Here is a 21,133-nt window from a genome sequence, read left to right on the forward strand (position 1 = left end):
AAGGAAGACTGAAAGACTTGGTTTTATAGCGAGCCTTTCACAAACTCGGGACATCCCAAAACGCTTTGCAGCCAATGAAGTACTTTTGAAGTGCAGTCACTGTTGTAATGTAGGAAACATTTTGCCTTGTCAGTGTATAAACATATTTTACCTACCTGAATTACTGAGTGGACAACATTGTCTATTTAGAATTGTTTCCATCTATTCATATTCCATGATTCAAACCTGGCCTTTCGTTGGAGACTAACTATCAACATTGGACAAATTGTGAGTGTACAATTTTTCGTTGTAAGCTGAAGGCAGCAACTTGCATCAAAACCTAGTGCCTGTCGCCTGGGCCACAGGAGACAGCTGAGTATTAACCTTGGTGTATTCTCTTTTCCCTTTCTCTTTTTCTGTTTCATTTTTCTGTGTATCACACTTTTTTTGGAGGTCACCTGAATCTAGAATTTAATATGTTATCGTGCTTTTCTCTCACTGGAGAGTGAGTGAAAGCAAGAGGCTGCAAATGAAGAGGCAGCTCTCCCAGCACTATATAGCAATTGTGAAGTTCCTCTAATAAATCTATAGATCTTAAAACTTGCTTCCCAAAGGGCTGTCTTGTTTTCTCTTGCTCCCCAGCGTGTCAAACATAGAAAATGATGGAGATGCAAACCTGTTCTGACTCTTCAATTAAATGTGGAAGAGTTGCTGGGCCTGGAGAACTACTGAGGTGCAGTGTTGGTGTAATGGTTCCTAAGTGAAACAATAACCAGAGACTGTGTTTGAGCCTTAAGAGGGCGCTAAGTGGGTCAGAAGCCACTGGCCACGCCTCCCGCTAAATTTAGCGGGACACTAATGGCGGCGCTAGCCGTTAGCGCTGCGCCGCTACCGATGACGTCATCGGTGTGCGCAGCGCCCCGATCGCGATATTTAGTTGCGCCCCCTGCTTTAAACATAGAAACATAGAAGGCAGGAGTAGGCCATTCGGCCCTTCGAGCCTGCTCCGCCATTCAACGAGATCATGGCTGATCATCCAAACCCTAGCACCCGGTCCCTACACCGACAGCCATCCCACCCAAGCCCTATCCCCGTAACCCCACGTATTTAATCCCCCCTAACACTAAGGGCCAATTTTTTTATCATGGCCAATCAACCTAACCCGCACATCTTTGGACTGTGGGAGGAAACCGGAGCACCCGGAGAAAACCCATGCAAACACTGGGAGAATGTGCAAACTTCACACAGTCACCCGAAGCCGGATTTGAACCCGGGTCCCTGGCGCTGTGAGGCAACAGTGCTATGCCACCGTGCTGCCCCAAACGCCGGACGCTATTTGCGAACGGTTCAGGGGGCCTACCTGCGGTGGTAGAGGCGCTAATTAAAGGAGGTGCGGGGCGGCCATTTTGTTTGCTGGCCGCCTGCCAGCACCTCGCCGCGCTGCTGTCCCCGCGGAGTGCCGACTGTGTTCCAAGAGCCCGGCACTTCTCCTTGGTGCCGGGTTTTTTTGCCGGCACTCGCGATCCTCGATCGCGCTGCACAAGGCCCCTCGCCTTTAAGAAGGGGAGGAAGGCCTGCAGTACCGCAGCGCGCCGTGCCGCTGCAGCATGTTGCGCAGTGATCTTCAGCTACAGCGCCCCAAGAGGGATGCGGGGCGCCTCCAGTAGCGCCGCGCTTCCCTCTGGGGCGCGCAAAGTGAATTTCCGGCGGGCAGCCGCGACTACTTCTGGGGCGCTACTTTTGGCGCCCTGGCGAGGCTGGCGCCCCAAATGGGGTGCTACTGAATTTCTAGGCCCTGGTGTCTTAAATAAATGACAAAAATAGTAGGCTATGGTAGCAGCATTATTTTTTTCTACTTCTTTTCCATGATTCTATCTCCAGTTTTCCTTCTCCATCCTAACTTGACTTTGATTTCCTCTCTCCTTGCCGATGCATTCCTTTATGCTTCTGCTATCTCCTAAATGTCTGCTTTCATACACTTTTTGTTTTGTGGAGTATGCTTAGATTGTGCATCTGTGCACTTTTGCCTGCTTTTGCCATCAGAGGGGGCGATTTTGCCAGCCCTGGGGAGGCAGGTATGGAGGCGGAACTGCCAGGAAAATGGCAGAATTTGGGGAGAGATGCCCAACCCGCCCCCAACCCGTCTCCATGCCATCTTCCTAGGAGGCGGGTAGCCGTCCCGCGCCGGGTCCCATCTCCTTGGAGGCGGGAAGGGATTAAAGCCTATTGCCTGTTAACAGGCAGAAAATAGGATCTCCCCTTTTTGCCCTCAAGTGCGGGTTTCCCGAAGGCTCCAAAACACGCCGGCGAGGCACGTAGTGGGTCTGCGGGGGTCAGGGGGTGGTGCAAAAGTGTGGTGTGAAGGTAAGTGATGGGTGCAAGAGTGTAGAGGTGAATATCTGAGGTAAGTGCAAAGTGTTTTTAAAAGTGTACTTACCTTTGTTTCTTCCTTCAGTCGGTTTGTATGCGGAGAGTCTCGGACCTCCGTGTTGCAGATGAGAGATGGCCGTTGCATTCTCGGATGCAACAACCATCTCATTTCTGTAAAACAAAGAAGTTTGGTGAGGTCTTCAATGCAAGACCTCATCAAACTGCAGAGAATGTCAAATGATGACAATTCATTTGTCAAAAATTTTGACAGATGAAACGTCATACGTTGACGTTCTCTGCAACCGGCTTTCCCTTAATTGGCCTGCTGAGCCCGCTGGGCGGGCTTAACCAGGTCAATCAAGGAACAATAGCGTGGGTTGGCCACAAATCGATGGAGGCGGGACATTGACCCGTCAAGCAGCAGTTCTGCCTCCAACGCACCCCTATTAATAAAATCTCCCCAGAGGGTCAGGGAAGGCTACTGGTCAATGGTGCGATGTCCATTGTCCCCTCACTCTGGAAAAGGACTATTCTCAACTTACTTTGCGGGACACCAATGTGAATCACTGTCTCACAGCTCAAGATAGGGGGGTGATGCAGTTTTGAAAGAAAGTGGCCATACCTATGGTATCTTACAAACCGGTATCCATGAGTTCTTAATTACCCACTTTATTCCCTTCCTTGGCTCATTCGGTAGTACTCTTACTTCTGATTCAGAAGGTCCTGGGCTCAATCCCCACTATGTATGTGAGCACATATTCTTGGCTGACATTTTAGTGTGGTACCAAACGAATCCTGTGTTGTTGGAGGTGTACCAGCTTTTGGATGAGACATTAAATAAAGGTCCCATCTGTTTACTCCGGTGGATATGAAAGGTCCCATGGCACTATTTGAATAAAGCATAGACTTCCCCAGTGTCCTGGTGAACATTCATTCATTCATTCTTTCTTTCTTTCTTTCTTTCTCTCTTTCTTTCTCTCTTTCTCTCTTTCTTTCTCTCTTTCTTTCTCTCTTTCTTTCTTTCTCATGGCTGATCTTCTCCCTCCGCTCCACCTTCCAGCACTATCCCCATATCCCTTGATTACCTTAATATCCAAAAATCTATCGATCCTCTGTCTTGAATATACTCAATGATTGGGCCTTCACAGCCCTCTGGGGAGAGAATTTCAAAGATTCACAACCCTTTGAGTGAAGAAATTTCTTCTCCTCTCCGTGCTAAATGGCCAACCCCTTATTCTGAGACTTTGACCCCTAGTTCTAGACTCCCCAGCCATCCTCTAGCATCTACCCGGTCAAGCCTTGTAAGAATTTTATATGTTTCAATGAGATCACCTCTCATTCTTCTAAATTCTAGGGAATGTAGGCCTAGTCTCCTCACAGGACAATCCCCCATCCCAGGAATCAGTCTGGTGAACCTTTATTGCACTCCTTCTATCCTTCCTTGGGTAAGGAGACCAAGACTGTACACAATACTCCTGGTGTGGTCTTGCCAAGGCCCTATATAATTGCAGTAAAACTTCTTTACTCTTGGCCTTTATTACAAAAGGATTGCAGTATAACATACCATTTGCTTTCTAAATTGCTTGCTTTACCTGCATGTTGACTTTCTGTGATTTGTGTACAAGGACACCAGGTTCCTCTGAACAACAACATTTCCCAATCTCTCACCATTTAAAGAAAAATGCACTGCTTTTCTATTTTTCCTACCAAAATGGATAACTTCACATTTCTCCACATTATATTCCATTTGCCATGTTCTTGCCCACTCACTTAGCCTGTCTATATCCCCTTGAAGCCTCTTTACATCCTCCTAACAGCTTACATTCCCACCCAGCTTTGTATCATCAGCAAACTTGGATATATTACATTTTGTCCCCTCATCCAAATCATTGATCTAGATTGTGAATAGCTGAGGCCCAAGTAGTGATCCTTGCGGTACCCCATGAGTTACAGCCTGCCAATCCGAAAATGACCAGTTTATACCTACTCTCTGTTTTCTGTCCGTTAACCAATCCTCAATCCATGCTAGTATATTACCCCTAATCCCATGAGCCCTAATTTTGTTTAATAACCTCTTGTATGGCACCTTATCGAATGCCTTCTGAAAATCCAAATACACCACATCCACTGGTTCCCCTTTATCTACCCTGCTAGTTACAACCTCAAAAAGCTCTAACAGATTTCTCAAACATGATTTCCCTTTCATCAAGTCGTGTTGATTCTGCCCAATCATATTATTTTCTAAGTGCCCTGTTACCACGTCCTTAATAATAGATTCTAGCATTTTCCCTAATACTGATGTCAGGCTAACTGGTCTATAGTTCCCTGTTTTCTCTCTCCCTTCTTTCTTGAATAGTGGGGTTACATTTGCTACCTTCCAATCCGCGGGGACCTTTCTAGAATCTAGGGAATTCTGGAAGATCTACACCAATGCATCCACTATCTCAGTAGTCACCTCTTTTAAAGCCCTAGGATGTAGGCCATCAGGCCCAGGGGATTTGTTGGCTTTTAGACCCATTAATTTCTCCAGTACTATTTCCTAATTAATTTCTTTCAGTTCCTCATTCTCACTAGACCCTTGGCTCCCCACTATTTCCAGAATATTTTTTTTGTGTCGTCTTCTGTGAAGACAGATACAAAGGGGTAGATTTTCCTGAACCTGTCGGGAAGAAGGCGGGACTTCCCCTTCTGGGTTTTTGACCCGCCTACTTCGACGTCCGGCCAATCCGTGCGATTTTCCCTTGATTGAGGGCCACCCGGATGAAATATCAGTGTTTGACAGAGTTCTAACCTGAGTCCTTCTGCACAGACTCAGTTAGAACTCTCACCGGCACTCGAAGCTGAAGGCTGTCACTTTTGACAGATCGCAGCCATTCAGCGTGGAGAGAGAAACAGAGTTAACGTTTCAGGTCTGGGACCCTTCATCAGAACTGGAAAAAGCTGGAGATGTAACAGATATTAAGCAGGTGCAGAGACAGGGTGGGGGGGGGGTTAGGAGGGGAGGAAGGAATTGAAAGAACATCCTGTACTTTTGTAAGAGGCAGGAAAGATAAAATGTTGCAAATGGGAATGGCAAAAATCATACTGCATGAAAAATGGGGGCAGGGATAATTATCTGAAATTGTTAAACTCAATGTTGAGTCCGGCAGGCTGCAAAGTGCCCAATCGAAAGATGAGGTGCTGTTCCTCGAGCTTACGTTGAGCTTCATTGGAACAATGCAATAGCCCGAGGACCGAGAGATCAGAGTGGGAGTGAAGCGGTGAATTAAAGTGACAGGCGACCGGAAGCTCAGGGTCACCCTTACGGACTGAATGGAGGTGTTCCGCAAAGCGGTCACCCAATCTGCGTTTGGTCTCCCCAATGTAGAGGAGACCGCATCGTGAGCAGCGAATACAGTATATTAAATTGCAAGAAGTACAAGTAAATCGCTGTTTCACCTGGAAGGGGTGTTTGGGGCCCTGGACAGTGGGAAGGGAGGAGGTAAAAGGGCATGTGTTGCATCTCCTGCACTTACACGGGAAGGTGCCAGGTGAAGGAGAAGGGCTGTTGGGGGTGATTGAGGAGTGGACCAGGGTGTCGCGGAGGGAGCGGTCTCTTCGGAATGCTGAAAGGGGAGGTGAGGGGAAGTTCTTTACACACTTTAGACACACCAAACACACTTACCTTTACACTCATGCACCCATCACTCACCTGAGCGCCGACATCACGACCCCTCCAACTCCTTCAACCCGACGGCCCGCCTGCTCTAACCTGGCGTGGTTTGGAGCTGTCGGGAAACCCACACGAAACCCCTCAAAATAGGGATTAGGCTAAAAACTGCCTGTTAACTACTTGTTAACAGGTAGTTAATTGGCACTAATCCCTTCCCGCCTGGTTTCGGCGGGTCCCAGTGCGGGGCGGGTACCCGCCGCCCCTGAAACTTACGTGGGGCGGGATGGTGTCGGGACCCCCAAATTCGGGATTTCTCCCACCCCCCCCCACCCCCCCCACATGCCTGAAACCCCGCCTAATGGCTCCACGAAAATCTAGCCTAAAGTGTTTGTTTAATGTCTCTGCCATTTCCTTATTCTCCATTATAATTTCTCCTGTATCTGCCTGTAAGGGACCCACGTTTACATTTGCTAATCTCTTCCTTATTGTAAAACCTTCTATTGGTAAGCAATCTGTTTTTATGTCGCTAGCTAGTTGATTCTCATTCTATTTTCTCTTTTTTTAAATCAATTTCTTGGTCCTCTAAAATTCACCCAATCCTCAGGCTTGCTACTCTATTTGACAAGATTATAAGCCTTTTTTGGATGAGACATTAAACCGAGGCCCGTCTGCGCTCTCAGGTGGACGTAAAAGATCCTATTGCACTATTTCAAAGAAGAGCAGGGGAGTTATCCCCGTTGTCCTGGCCAATATTTATCCCTCAAACAATATAACAAAAACAGATTATCTGGTCATTTTCACATTGTTGTTTGTGGGAGCTTGCTGTGTGCAAATTAGCTGCCGTGTTTCCTACATTACAATAGTGACTAACTTCAAAAGTACTTCATTGGCTGTAAAGCGCTTTGGGACGTCTGGTGGGTGTGAAAGGCGCTCTAGAAATGCAAGTCTTTATTTCTTCCTTTAATCTAATACTATTTTTAACTTCTTGTTAGCCACGGTTAGACCACTTTTTTCTTTATGAAAATTAAAGTCCCTCATGTTTACTGTATTACCCTTGTTACATGCACGCCTAATTTCCTGATTTATACTATGCCTGACACTACAACTACTGTTAGGGGGCCTTTAAACTACTCCCACCGGTGTTTTCTGCCCCTTTTTGTTTCTTAGCTCCACTGAAGTGATTCTACATCTTGTTTATCCAAGCTAGGATCCTTTCTCTCTACTGTCCAGTCATTCATTTACAGTTTGCATGACCTTGCTGTATTCAAATTAGCTGCTGCGTTTGTCTACATATTAAGAGTGAGTCCAAATCAAGTTATTCATTGGCTAGTACAGCATATTAGGACATCCTGATGTCATGAAAGGTGCTGCAAAAATGCAAGTTACTGCTTATGCTCAGCACAATTAATGTTATCTGTGCTAAAATCATGTGTAATAGCTAGTAGAATGGTAAACAAGGAAAAGCAGCAAACGTATAAAGTACACAAATCTTTTGTTACTGTAAACACTTAAGACATTGGAAGCCTCCTGGGAGAAATGAAAAGCCCTCGCATGAAAATATTTCACTGATGAGGACTTTACAGTAAAAGTGAAGTGACAATCATTTGAACTTAAGTGGTTGTCCCCAAGCTTTGGTTATATAGATCCAAGAGTGTAAATGTCTGATTCAACGACTTCTGCTTTATTGAATGGGCTGTTGACCTTTATATTATGCTTCCTTCTCATATTGTACCACACTTTCCAGCTGAAGTTTCAGCCTAGAAACTGAGGAAGGGGAAAGGGTAAATGTGCTTAAATAATGTATGCAAATCATTGAATTCTTGCTGTTTGATGTAAACCATTGACTATATTGTAATATAACATTCTACGATGTAAAATAGTTAAACTACTAGAAATAATGTGTTTATCCAAAAGTTAGGTAATACAGTTTATTTTCAGTAATAGAAGGAAAAGTAAAAGCTCTAATTTTATTAGAGGTGCTTGTGTCGGTACATTGGCTATTACTTAGACTCCAGATTTACAGATTGTTAATTGCCCAAAGAGAAACTTTCAGAGTTTGCTTCTGGCATTTCCTGGCCTTGTTTATCACATGACCGGTGAACTAATCAGTCATCAGAAGGAGTTGATGTTCCTTTGGTTGTTGCAATCACACTACATTCTTTTATACTTAAGAGCCTTCTCAAAATCTTTATGATAAATAAGTTAGTCTAGTCAACAATGTTGCCACCAGTCTAAAGGAAACTGAGCTTTATCTCTACAGGCATGTAGAAATGGCAGCATATCTGAAAAATTTTTCTATCAAAGCAGGACCACAGGGATTTGTGTGTGCTTAGGAAACCCTGCTGAAAATTCACACTGCATAGGAATAGCCTTCTCGTCATCCAGTCCTCTTGGTTAATGTGAGCTCAGGAGCAACAGGTCCTGAAGGGTGATATTTTAATTACAAATTAACTGAATAAGAACAAACACAGATTTTTCTTGAAGGCAATGAATCATGCTGGAGTATGGTTCTGCAGTAACCTGTCTCTTGGAGTGGCTATTGGAAGGTGTGTGGGAGTGTCCCACATTGGCTCGTCTCTTCCTGCAAGGTGCATCACCACACCGTTGACAGAACCTGAGAACTAGTGCCATCAGCTAGAAAATGGAGCATGGTTTGGGACAAGAGATGCAAATTAAGGATGGGAAACAGATGAAGAAAACACCATCAGTATGAACCTTTTGTTATTTTGCTAAAAGCATGCAATCGTACTGTGTTTTCCTTGATGGACAAGCTGAGATTCAGAACTCACTGTTTTGGAATTTGCAATAGTCTCTTTTGGTTCATCCTGTCCAATGACACAACCATTACTGCAATCATACAGGTAGTTATATTGTACCATCAACAGTCCTCTTCATAATTGAATTGGTGCCTTGTTGCTAAACTAGTGCAACTCTTTTTTTTTTCTTTGACAGATGTGAAATAATTTGGAATACAATCTGCAAGAGTGGTTGACCTGAAACTAATGAAGTGTACAAAAGACTTTTTTAAAACCACTTTGGAAACAGATCAGTGAAGGAACAAAACTGAATTCAAATTGACGCACAGTTCAACAGTTTCTTCTGTGATACACAGTATTCAGTAAATTCAACTGAAGGACAGTGAAGCAGTTAAAGATTTTTATTCTTTGTTCCTGAAGGTCTTGGGTTCCAGCATTTACAGCCTGTTGCTGTTTCAGTCTGTTCTGAACTCCTGTATATTCATTTTGGAGATGCAAAAAGCAGTGGATTTGTGAATGGGTTCATTACTCGGTTGGTCAGATATAGTGTATTGTAATATAAACACAGAAAATGAACAACAAACAAGAATAGCCAGAATAATCTGAACTTTAAACATCTGACCCCTCCAGGTTTTACTTCTTTGCTTACCCACCATTAATCATTAATGTTCGGTCAATAACATACTCTTAATGGAATTGGGAGATTTGAAAGGATCAGCTGGAATTCCATTCAGATTGTCAGGACTTGTGATAAACCGGGATCTCTTGTTCTTGTATATTTATTGCACTTGCAGCTAACTATAACAAATAAAGATTTTATAAAACTGTTGAAAATTCTTGCCTTTTCTTCCCTCTTCCCATCTCCACACTCCCAAATAAAAACTGAGCCTGATACTCTGATGAAGGGGTTAGGACGTGGCAACACTAGTGCCATTGAACTTTACTGTTTTTTTTTAATGGCTAGCACCTTCGGAACTGCGTTCCTAGTCCAGTTCTGGTCTGGTCATATCTGAGTTTCATAAACTCGGTGTTTAATAATCAAATGGTTAGGTTTAAAGCAGGGCTCATGAAAGGGAAGAATGAAATGCTACAAAATGAATTGAGGTACAGTAACTTTAATTGCTGTATTATATCACTGCAATAGGATCGCTCCCGAGATGACACAAGCCCAAGAGATGCTGCTAAACGATTGAAAGAATGATATAAAATAGTTTTCGCAAAATAGTAACATTTTAATCTTGTATGAAACAATCCTGTAATCATATAGAGGATATTTCATAATTCTAATTTGTCCCATGTTATTCTCTTTAAATATGAAATAAACCATATACATTAAAATACAAACTGGATCCAAAGATGATGGGGGAGAAATTGGGTGAGTAGCGCCACTTGTTAGCGCCTAAAGAGGCAGGCAGTGGCTGTAGCGCCACTGGCTGCGTCTGCGGCGATATTCAGTAGGGGCGCTAATGGTGGCGTTAGGCATTTGCGCTGCGCCGCCACCGATGACATCGGTGTGTGCAACGCCCCATTCGTGCCCCGTTCGCGATATTTGGTAGTGAACGCCGCAGTTGCGCCGCTCGCTACCCGCGCCCGGTTCACAGGGCCTTACTGTGCCGGCAGCGGCGCAAGTTAAGGTGGAGGTGCGGGGCGGCCGCCTGCCAGCACCTCCGTCCCCGGCCTCCTTAAACCCCCCCCGTGGCATTGCCGGCTGTTTCCCGAGAGCCCGGCACTTCTCCTTGGTGACGGGCTCATTTGCCGGCACTCGCGATCGGGGATCGCGCTGTTGCAGGCACCTCCCCCTTAACAGTGGGAGGAAGGCCTGCAGTACCGCAGCGTGCCGTGCCGCAGCATGTGGCGCTGTGGCACGTTGCGCTGCGATAATCAGTTTCAGCGCCCTAAGAGGGACGCGGAGCGCCTCGAGCCTCGCCCCGTGTCCCTCGAGCGCACTGAAACTGAATTTCTGGCGATCGGTATCACTCCGATCGCTGCGCTAAATCCTGCGCTCTGCCGACTTTTGCGCCACTTTGGCGCCCCAACCCAATTTCTAGGCCGATATACTTTAAGATGGTGTGTTTTCCCTTTTATTGCTATTTTCAGCTGCTGTTTATGCACACAGCACATGTGCAGCATAGAGTTCAGAATAAAAAGAACTAAATGGCAGGCAAAGATTTTAGGTACCAATTGAACTGTATATAAATATATTTTTTTAATGATTTTGATAGAGCAGTTAAATGTCTAAGGGATGAAACAAAGGAAGTTAGTCTGCAAGGCTACACAACACCATGTCAGATTTGAGCTGTTTGTCAGCATGTAATACATGGTAGGGAACAAGTCAGTGAAGACATTTGTCATGGTTTATCATGACTAGAAGCAAAGTTAAAGTTTTTCAAATATTCATGTGAAATGTTCTGAGATATTTAATGAAATCAGCAAGATAATTTCCTCACACATTTCTAGTGATGAGAGAACACACTTGGCAAGCAAAAGCTTTATAGTGAATTCTAATTTAATTAATTAATTAATCTGAGCCATGAAGAAATGTAGCAGCATGGATAGAAAGTTGATTGATGGACAGGAAATGAAGAATTAAGGTTGATGGGTGAATGGGTGAAGCCGAGGCATTCACGGGCCCTTTTAATGCGTAGTTAGACAGCCTGAATGCCTCTGCATATGTAAATTCGGAGTCTACAATTTGCAGTGAGGTCAGTGTCGTGTTCACAAGGTGAGAAGAAGGCTCTGCGTCATTGGAATATCAGGCCCCAAAAGTGTGAATTTTAAACAGGACTCCTTTTTTTGTACTTATTTCGCTTATATGTTATATAAATGGTTAAGTTTTTCAAGTTTAAATGAAATTTCATCACCAACCATCTCCACCCTCCCTTTCCAAGGCCCTTGAACATGTCGCTTCTACAATCTGTGCCCATTTTTTCCCACAACTTCCTGTTTGAATTTCTCCAATCCATTTTCCACCTTTCCACAACTGTTCTATTCAAAGATGCAAGCAATATCCTTTGTGACTATGACTGTGGTGCATAATGCCTCTTCATCCTCGTTTACCTCTGTAGCCTTGAGATGGTTGATCACACCATTCCAGTGCCTCTCCTCCGTTGTCCAGTTTGTTGGGACAGCCTTCATTTGGTTCCACTCTTGCCTATCAGATGAAGACCATCGCAATTCTACAATGGCTTCTCCTCTGAACCTTACACCATTACCGTGGGAAGTTTCCCAAGGATCCCTGGCCCCTTTTTTCATCAGCTACATCTACATGCTTGCCCCCAGATATGGGGTTAGCTTCCACATGTATGCTGATGACCTCCAGCAGTACCTCTCCATCACCTCTCTCGACCTCGCCACTGCCTCTGTGCTACTGGATTGCTCATCCAATATTCAGTTTTGGATGAGCCATAATTTCCTCCAGCTGAACATTGGGGAAAACCATTGTCTTTGGTTTCTGGTACAACTCCACACTCTCTCACCACTGACTCCATCTCTCTCTTCCCTCGCCACTGTCTCATGCTGAACAAGATTGTTCACAACCTTGGAATCCTATTCGAACTGGAGTTGAAATTCTGACTCTGGGGGTGATTTTATCAATGGGGACATGATGGAGGCGGGACTGCTGCTTGTTGGGTTTTAGTCATGCCTCCATTGACATTCGGCCAACCCATGCTGTTTTCCCTTGATTGACCTTAAGTCCGCCCAGCGGACTTAGCAGGCCAATTAAGGGAAAGCCAGTGACCGAGAATATCAGCGTATGACATTTCATCTGTCAAGATTTTTTGACAGATGAATTGTCATCGTTTGACAGCTCTGTGAAGCTGTCAAACACTGACAACCTGTCTTCTAAGTTGAGTCTTTACTCCAGACTCATTAGAAAGCCTTCCTGAGCAGAAAGCAGAAGGCTGCTGCATTTAAGAATGCAGCGGCCATTTTGCTTTCTCTGCCGGTGAGTTGAGGCAGCTCCGCAGCCTAAAGGGATGAAGCCTGGAGGAAGAAGCAAAAGTAAGTAATCTTATTAAAACACTCAGCACTTGCCTCATCACTCACCTGCACAGCGCACTTTTCGACCCCCGCAGACCCACGGCTCGCCTTGCTGACCCTGGCGAGGTGCGGAGCCATCGGGAAGCCCACACTTTAGGTGGCAAAATAGGGATTAGCCAAAAAACTGCCTGTTAACTACCTGTTAACAGGCAGTTAATTGGCACTAATCCCTTTTCCCGCCTCGAGGGGACGGGACCCAGCGCGGGTCGGGTATCCGCTTCCTGGGAAGATGGCACGGAGGCGGGTTGGGGGCGGGATGGGTACCCGCTCCCAGATTCTGCCATTTTCCCGGCAGTCCCGCCTCCATACCCACCTCCCCAGGGCTGGCAAAATCGCCCCCTATATCCTTTCCATCACAAAGACTGCCTACTTTCACCTCCGTAACATCACCTGCCTCTGTCCTACCTGAGGCCATCTGCTGCTGAAACCTTCATGTCTTTTGTCACATCCAGACTTGATTACTCCCATCCTACAGTGTCTCTAAATTTCAGCTCTTTCTTTCAATCTGGAAACTTAGCTTTTTTCGATTTTGCATGGAATCTGCAAAAAATATAACTCTGCATATTTTAAGAGTTTGCAGAAATTCTGTGCTTATAGATTTCCACTAACCTGGGTCATATTTAAATCTACTTGTAACATTGCTTTCCTTAATCAGTAAATAATGAAGAGGTGGGGATGTGTACTGCTGCTTATCATGACACTGCCAGGGAAGGGGAATATTTATTCCCTCCTGTCGATATTACAGACATTGAGCATAGCTTCAACAGAAAGAAATGAATACAAAAAAGCCACAGTAATAAATTACTTGATTTAAATGAATTGCTTTGCCTTGTTGAAATCAGAAATTAAGGAACTTTTATTTTGCTTACAGATGTAAGGAAGAGAAGACAGACATGTTTTCGTGGAATTCTCTGTTTCTTCCAGAATACCAGAAGACGTAGAGAAGATAGACGAGTTAATAGCATTCGGAATGGTATAGAACAAGAAGGTAAATGGAAAAAGACTGTCTCTTTGTAAACGGGTGCAAACATTTTAAACTGCGATTTATGGTTATCTGGTGCTTTTCAAAATAAACGAAATCTTCATGTGTGCTTCATAGAATCATAGAATAGTACAGCACAGAGGAGACCATTTGGCCCATCGAGTCTGCGCCGGCTCTTTCGAACAGCAATCCAGTTAGTCCTACTCTCCTGCAACGCTCCCTCCGTGTGGCTGCGCACCTATCTGCCGGTCCTGCACAGCCCGGGACTGGCTTTTTCAATGTAAAGTAAGCTGTGAATGGGCTCACACCCAAATAAAAGAGGGAACATTGCTCTCCTGTTTTTTCCCTGCAATTTTTTCTTCTTCAAGTATTTACAGTATCTGATTCCCTTTTGAAGGCTACTGCTGAATCTGTGTATCCACCACCCTATCAGGCAGTGTATTCCAAATCGTAATCACTCATTCCGTACAAAGGTTTTTCCCCATGTCCCCTCTGGTTCTTTTGCCAATCACCTTAAATCTGTGCCCTGTGGTTATCGACCCTTCAGCCATTGGAAATAGTTTCTCTTTATTTATTCTATCTTAACTTTTTCATGATTTTAAAACACCTCTATCAAATCTCCTCTTAGCTTTCTCTGCTCTACGGAGAACAATCCCAGCGTCTCCAGTCTATTCACATAACTGTAATCTCTCATCCTGAAACCATTCTAGTAAATCTCTTCTGTACCCTCTCCAAAGCCTTCATGTCTTTTCTAAAGTGTGGTGCCCAGGATTGGACACAATACTCCAGCTGGAGCCGAACTAGTGTTTTTATATAGGTTTAACATAACTTACTGTCTTTTGTACTCTCTGCCTCTATTTATAAAGCTCAGGATCCCATATGCTTTATTCACTTCTTTGTTAACCTGTCCTGTCAGCTTCAAAGATTTGTGCAAAAGCACCCCCAGGTCTCTGTTGTTTCGCCACGTGCTTCTATTAACTAACTCATGGTCTTCACCGCACGTCAATTACAAGAGAAATGCAGGGAACAGCACCAACCGCTCTACATGGCCTTCTTTGATCTCACAAAGGCCTTCGACACGGTCAACCGTGAGGGATTATGGAGTGTCCTCCTCAAATTCGGCTGCCCTCAAAAGTTTGTCACCATCCTCCGCCTGCTTCACGACGACATGCAAGCTGTGATCCTGACCAACGGTTCCACCAGAGACCCAATTCACATACGAACCGGGGTCAAGCAAGGCTGTGTCATCGCACCAACGCTCTTCTCGATCTTCCTTGCTGCAATGCTCCATCTCACCCTCAGTAAGCTCCCCGCTGGAGTGGAGCTAATTTACAGAACAAACGGGAAACTGTTCAACCTCCGTCGCCTCCAGTCCAGATCCAAGGTCGTCCCATCCTCTGTCGTCGAATTACAGTATGCAGACGATGCTTGCGTCTGCGCTCACTCGGAGGTCGAGCTCCAAACCATCGTCAACACCTTCACCGAAGCGTATGAGAGCATAGGCCTTACACTAAACATCCGTAAGACAAAGGTCCTCTACCAACCTGCCCCCGCCATACAGTACTGCCCCCCGATTATCAAAATCCACGACAAGGCCTTGGACAACGTGGACCACTTTCCATACCTCGGGAGCCTACTGTCAACACCGCCTTCAGTGTGCCAGTGCAGCCTTCGGTCGCCTGAGGAAGAGAGTGTTTGAAGACCAGGACCTCAAACCCGTCACTAAGCTCATGGCCTACAGAGCAGCAGTGATACCCGCCCTGCTGTATGCCTCAGAGACATGGACCATGTACAGCAGGCACCTCAAAGCACTGGAGAGGTACCACCAACACTGCCTCCGCAAGATCCTGGAAATCCATTGGCAGGATAGGCGCACCAACGTCAGTGTTCTTGCTCAGGCCAACATCCCCAGCATCGAAGCTTTGACCACGCTCAATCAGCTCCGATGGACAGCTCACATTGTCCGCATGCCTAATACGAGACTCCCAAAACAAGCGTTCTACTCGGAACTCCGACACGACAAGAGAGCCCCAGGTGGGCAGAGGAAACGCTTCAAGGACACCCTCAAAGCCTCCTTGAAAAAGTGTAACATCCCCACCGACACCTGGGAATCCCTGGCCCAAGACCGCACAAAGTGGAGGAGAAGCATCCGGGAAGGCGGCGAACACCTCGAGTGTCTTCGCCAGGAGCAAGTTTGACTTGAACTCAACCTCTGGGTTGCTAGTCCAGTACCATAACAACTAAGCTACCAGACGCATCTCTACATCAAGTGGTGCTGTTGTCCACTAGGCCATCTGGGGTGGGGGATGGGGGGGTAGCTCTCCTGTTTAAAGGGTTAATCTAAATAAATATTGGGAATTATATGATGTTTTCTGAAAACCTTTCCTTTAAAGCTGCTCCTTGTCTTCAGACATAGCTGGAATTTCATCCTTAGCAGATCAGAACTCCATTTCCTATGTTCAAAATAACATTAGAGTCTGGGGGAGATCTGGATTCAAATCCAACCCAGAATGATGGATTGAATGTTTCCACTGTCTGATTGCTGCAAGGGCACTCTGTAAAATGAGTTGGGGCTGTTTTCATCCAATTCCCAGTGAATGCTGGCTCTTAGCATAAAACTGTCATTAATTGACAATCTCACTGAGTGCCCACAGAATGACTGATGTGGGGGTATGGGAAAAATATCAGTGGTGCAGGTGGAACTGCTCTTGAGGTTGGACCGAAGCACACTGTTGGGGCAGAGTAGAAGGAGTTTTATTCGGCATCTCTGTGCTATACCTGACCTAGGACTACTTGATGCTTGCTGCCGTAAAATTGAAAATGTTTCATTCCCCAGCTCTGCTGTCCCTTATATTGATGAGCACAAGTCAAATGGACTGAAATAAACACTGAAAATAATAGTTTTGAATCTGTTTAACTTTAAAACATATGATAACAAGGGATCATATTTGAAATACTTGCGTCTTGTATTTTTTTAGTAATATCCAAGGATGCTGGGACAGAGGCTGCTTCACAACAATTGAGAATGGGTCCATCCATGGTTGATGCCTGTAAAAATGACCGACAGATTGACTCGAGTGGAAATAATGGATTGAATATGGAGACTGAAGTTTAAATGATTTTTATAAACCACCATTTTCTACATCTGCACATTTATTAAGGAGTATCAGGACCTGCTGAGGAAAAACAAATTAAATACTTGATTTTCCAGATGTGACATTTTCCCTTTTTTTTTCAGTGCATTGATTGGGGAGTTGTTAGTCTGGATTATCTGAGCAAACTCTTACTCCAGAATAATTTGAAGTATATGATGGTGTTGTAGTTCACATGGTTGACCTAACCTATGATCAGAAGGTATGCGCATTCGTTTTTAGATTTGTCTTTCACTCAAACCCATTCACCAACTGTAAAAATGGGAGGAGAGTCCTGACACAGTCCAGCTCACCGTTTTTGAATCAACTCCTTTGCAGAAGATGTGTTTGACAATGATGAGGGGAGAAGTCTTTATGCCAGATTTCTGCCAGGTGAAGAGAAATATGCAAAACTGAAAAAGGTTTGCCTGAGAATATTTCAAATCCCTACCTCTTCTGTCATCCATAATTTTTTACTTAATACATCTGAGTGAAAATCTATGCAGTGAAGAACACGATATTTTCATATAAATAAAACCATAATTTTATAACACTATTTTAAAAAGACTATTGCCAGTTTAGTGTGTATCAGCAAGCTTTTACTACAATCTGTCACTGATGTAAAGTTTTTTTTAAAGTAAGTTTATTCCAATTAATTCTCATTTCTGTTTGCTCACAAAAGAAATAGGATATTGCCTTTTTAAAATAATTTGAGCTTTTTTTTTAAAGTATATGGTTACCTATTGTAAAGACAATGCACATCTGATTAAACTTAACATTTTGAGAATAGTTTGAACCAACATAAAATTATAATAGAAATGTTGATGCCATTGAGGGTCAAACAAATGAAACAAATATATAAAAGTGGGTCAGTTAGCGAAAAAACCCAAGGGAACTGACTTGAATTATCTTTTGAAGTCAACAAATGGAGTCAAAGATTTATAAAGATCTTTCTTGCTCTAGCTACAGAGAGCATATATTTTAACTTTTTGATGGAGACTACATGCTGCGATTAACCCACTATATCTGTTTGAGTGGAGTGAAAAGGAATCTCCTCTCGATGATAATACCAGGATATGTAAATCCAGTTTTGTTTGAGTAACATGGTAACCATGCAAGAAGGTGCACTGGGATAGGTAGTCCAGTCCATTGTTGGGCTGATGTTAAAACACCTGTCTGCATTCAGATAATTCTGTGTAAAGAATGAAATCATTTTTTTGAGAATGGAAAATGAGGAACAAACACCATTGCAGAGGGCTTGGCTAAACAAAGTCACCTACTCCAGAGATAGGGTGAGTCACATATGGAAGAAAATCAGCACTAAGCCACCCACCTGAGCTGATGCACTGCATCATTGAAAATATTTGTTTGGGACCATACTTTTGTTAAAACAGTGGGCCATACAATGGGGTTCTAAAATGTAAAAATATCAGTTGTTTTCATTCCAAAACATCAATCCCCATCGCATTTATAGTTGCCACTTATTACCACCCTAGGCTAACATACTTGAATTGTGCCAAGTAGTAGGAGACCTCCAAATGTGAAAGCCCCATCGCAGCTTTGTGCTTGGGTAAATCTAGGTTGTGTCGTTTATGGTCTGGGCTACTGCCTTCAAAGCTGTCCAGGTCAGGCTAAATGGTTTCTGTATTTTAAATTTGGAAAAGTCAACTAAGGGGCAGGCAATGTTCATTTACTTCAAAAGTAGAGATTATTGGACTACTTGTAGATACTGGTTTTGTGGCGATCAACCTAGGTGGTTTAATGTTGATGCCAAGATATTGAAAGTTAATTTATCACTCCACGATAAGGGAAAATATGAATAAACTATGAGGACATGTAAATGAAGCCACAACTTTTCTCTTTATAGTTGGATTGCAGAGGTATTTTATGGTGGTATGCAGGGGGGTTCTGTGCATTGAAAAAATCTACATAAATGTAGATTTTGTGCTTTCAATCCATTCATGTTCCATAGATAACATTCACATTATTTCCTTTTAATTTCTACATAACCATGGTGCTATCATTTGCTTCAAAATTTTCAGCCACTAAGTATATAGATATGTTTTTGCATTATTTGAATACAGAAGAAAGACAGAACAGTAATGTAGACAGAATTTGTTTAATCCATGTTCTCAAAAATCCTGTCTTTTCCCCTCAGTTATGCTGATGACATTGGAGAAGGATGAATTTCAGGATGGAAGACATTGTACTGTAAAGATAGGCACATAGAGATTATTAAATAAGCTAGGTGGATAATGAGCTTAGAGTTGTTAGGATTGAAACATACAGACTTTTGAAACACCCCCTTTTCAACACAGCAGGGGGTCGTGTAAGAGAAGGAGATTGCTGCAATATAAAAGGCAATATGTTGCTATAGAGCATACATCAAAGTATTTTGTTCAATAAAGCTATGGCTCGGGGAAACCAATGATAGGAAGTAACAGTATGGTGTGAAAAAGCATGAGGCCCTCATCCCTATTTGGCAATCTGTCTAAACAACTGGGTGGTCATAAAATATCAATAGTGTTGCATCCAGCAGGAAGCAGGCCATAAAGAAAATGGTATAAAAAGAGGTATAATATTTGACATCGTAGGAATTTCTCTTTGCTGACAAGATCAGGTATGTGAAGAAGCTTGGATAAGCCATTCTCGCGATTTCCCCCGAGAAGTTCCCTGCATGGATAGTTTCAGACGTGAGGCTGATGTGTACTATTCTGTATGGAATGTTAAATGATGAATGTTTTGAAGAATAAATCAAGTTAATTTTCAGATATATTACTGTCTCTGGCTTTATGAATCTGTTAAAAGGATAAGAAGGAATTATCCAACAGCCACCATCTGACTAAAGCAAAAGAGTTGGCAGTCCTGTTGTCTTTTGCCGAAGGTGAGGCTGGTGGAATGGAATCCAGTAATTTGCTGAATAGCTTAACAACTCCAGCCCAGGTAACATCCTGGTGAATCTCCTCTGTACCCTCTCCAATGTAATCGCATCCTTCCTATAGTGTGGCGACCAGAACTGCACACAGTATTCCAGCTGTGGCCTAACTAGCGTTTTGTACAGCTCCATCATAACCTCCCTGCTCTTATATTCTATGCCTTGGCTAATGAAGGCATAGATATGTACCAAAAATAAGCCAACACAACACTGTTGCACCATCCTCGATCTAATAGGATTGTTTTGGATTCAATCAGTCCCCATCATCCACCAGCTGTTTATCTTTCAAGTTGTCTTAATGGAATTAGATTATAAATACTGTTCAACGTGTCCCATGATATGGAAAATAGATTGGATTTTCCTACCTGAAGAGTACTTCTGTGATGAATGAACAGTAAATTATCAAGTTATATTCTATGAGGAAGTTAACTTTAAAATTATTTGAAATTTGGATATGAGTTCTGCAGAACATCTGGTGTGAAAAATAATTCTGAAATGACGTTCTAAGAGAAAAGGGGTGTGGAGAATGAAAGACCCGGTAGCCTTTCAGGGCTCTACCGTAAGCTGGAGGAAGCTTCTTTCCTCATTCAACTCGGAGCCTAATATTGTACTCGTTCTCTGTTCAGTTTATGGAATTGAGATGACTCCAATGTGCTTAAGATTGCAAGTTAAGTAGAAATTTACAGACACATAAAGATTACCTCAATCTGCTTGACCTGTTGGTGATAAGTTTCATTAGTTCTCAGCTACACTGTTGGTAAGATAACATAGAAACATAGAAGATAGGAGCAGGAGTAGGCCATTTGGCCCCTCGAGCCTGCTCCACCATTCAATGCGATCATGGCTGATCATCCAAATTCAGTACCTTGTCCCTTTCTCCCCATATCCCTTGATCCCTTTAGCCTTAAGAAATATATCCAACTCCTTCTTGAATATATTTAATGAATCGGCCTCTACTGCCTTCTGTGGTAGAGAATTCCACAGGTTCACCACTCTCTGGGTGAAGAAATTCCTCCTCATCTCTGTCCTAAATGGCTTACCCCTTATCCTTAGACTGTGACCCCTAGTTCTGGACTCCCTGACCATCGGGAACATCCTTCCTGCATCGAGTCTGTCTAGTCCTGTTAGAATTTTATAAGTTTCAATGAGATCCCCTCTCATTCTTCTAAACTCCAGCGAGTACAAGCCCAATCGACCCAATCTCTCCTCGTACGTCATTCCTGCCATCCCAGGTATCAGCCTGGTGAATCTTCGCTGCACTCCTTCCATGGCAAGAACATCCTTCCT

General features: G+C 43.7%; 1 protein-coding gene and 1 long non-coding RNA gene across 2 annotated transcripts in view; both read left to right on the top strand.

The window, feature by feature from the left end:
- Window positions 1-19,686, top strand: part of LOC147115655 (uncharacterized protein C2orf72 homolog) — a 46,230-nt gene extending 26,544 nt beyond the window's left edge. The window contains exons 2-3 of the mRNA XM_085990100.1: window positions 13,670-13,786; window positions 16,759-19,686. Of these exons, the coding sequence (XP_085846226.1) occupies window positions 13,670-13,786; window positions 16,759-16,895 (254 nt within the window). The 3' untranslated portion in view covers window positions 16,896-19,686. The remainder of the gene's footprint in view (window positions 1-13,669; window positions 13,787-16,758) is intronic.
- Window positions 5,733-9,591, top strand: LOC147115656 (uncharacterized). The gene is made up of 2 exons (XR_015078659.1): window positions 5,733-8,862; window positions 8,954-9,591. It is a non-coding gene; the product is annotated as an uncharacterized LOC147115656 (long non-coding RNA).
- Window positions 19,687-21,133: the final 1,447 nt, after the last annotated feature.

This window comes from Somniosus microcephalus, chromosome 6 (assembly GCF_052327205.1).
Source record: "Somniosus microcephalus isolate GS21.2 chromosome 6, FLI_Smic_1.0, whole genome shotgun sequence".
NCBI lineage: Eukaryota > Metazoa > Chordata > Chondrichthyes > Squaliformes > Somniosidae > Somniosus > Somniosus microcephalus.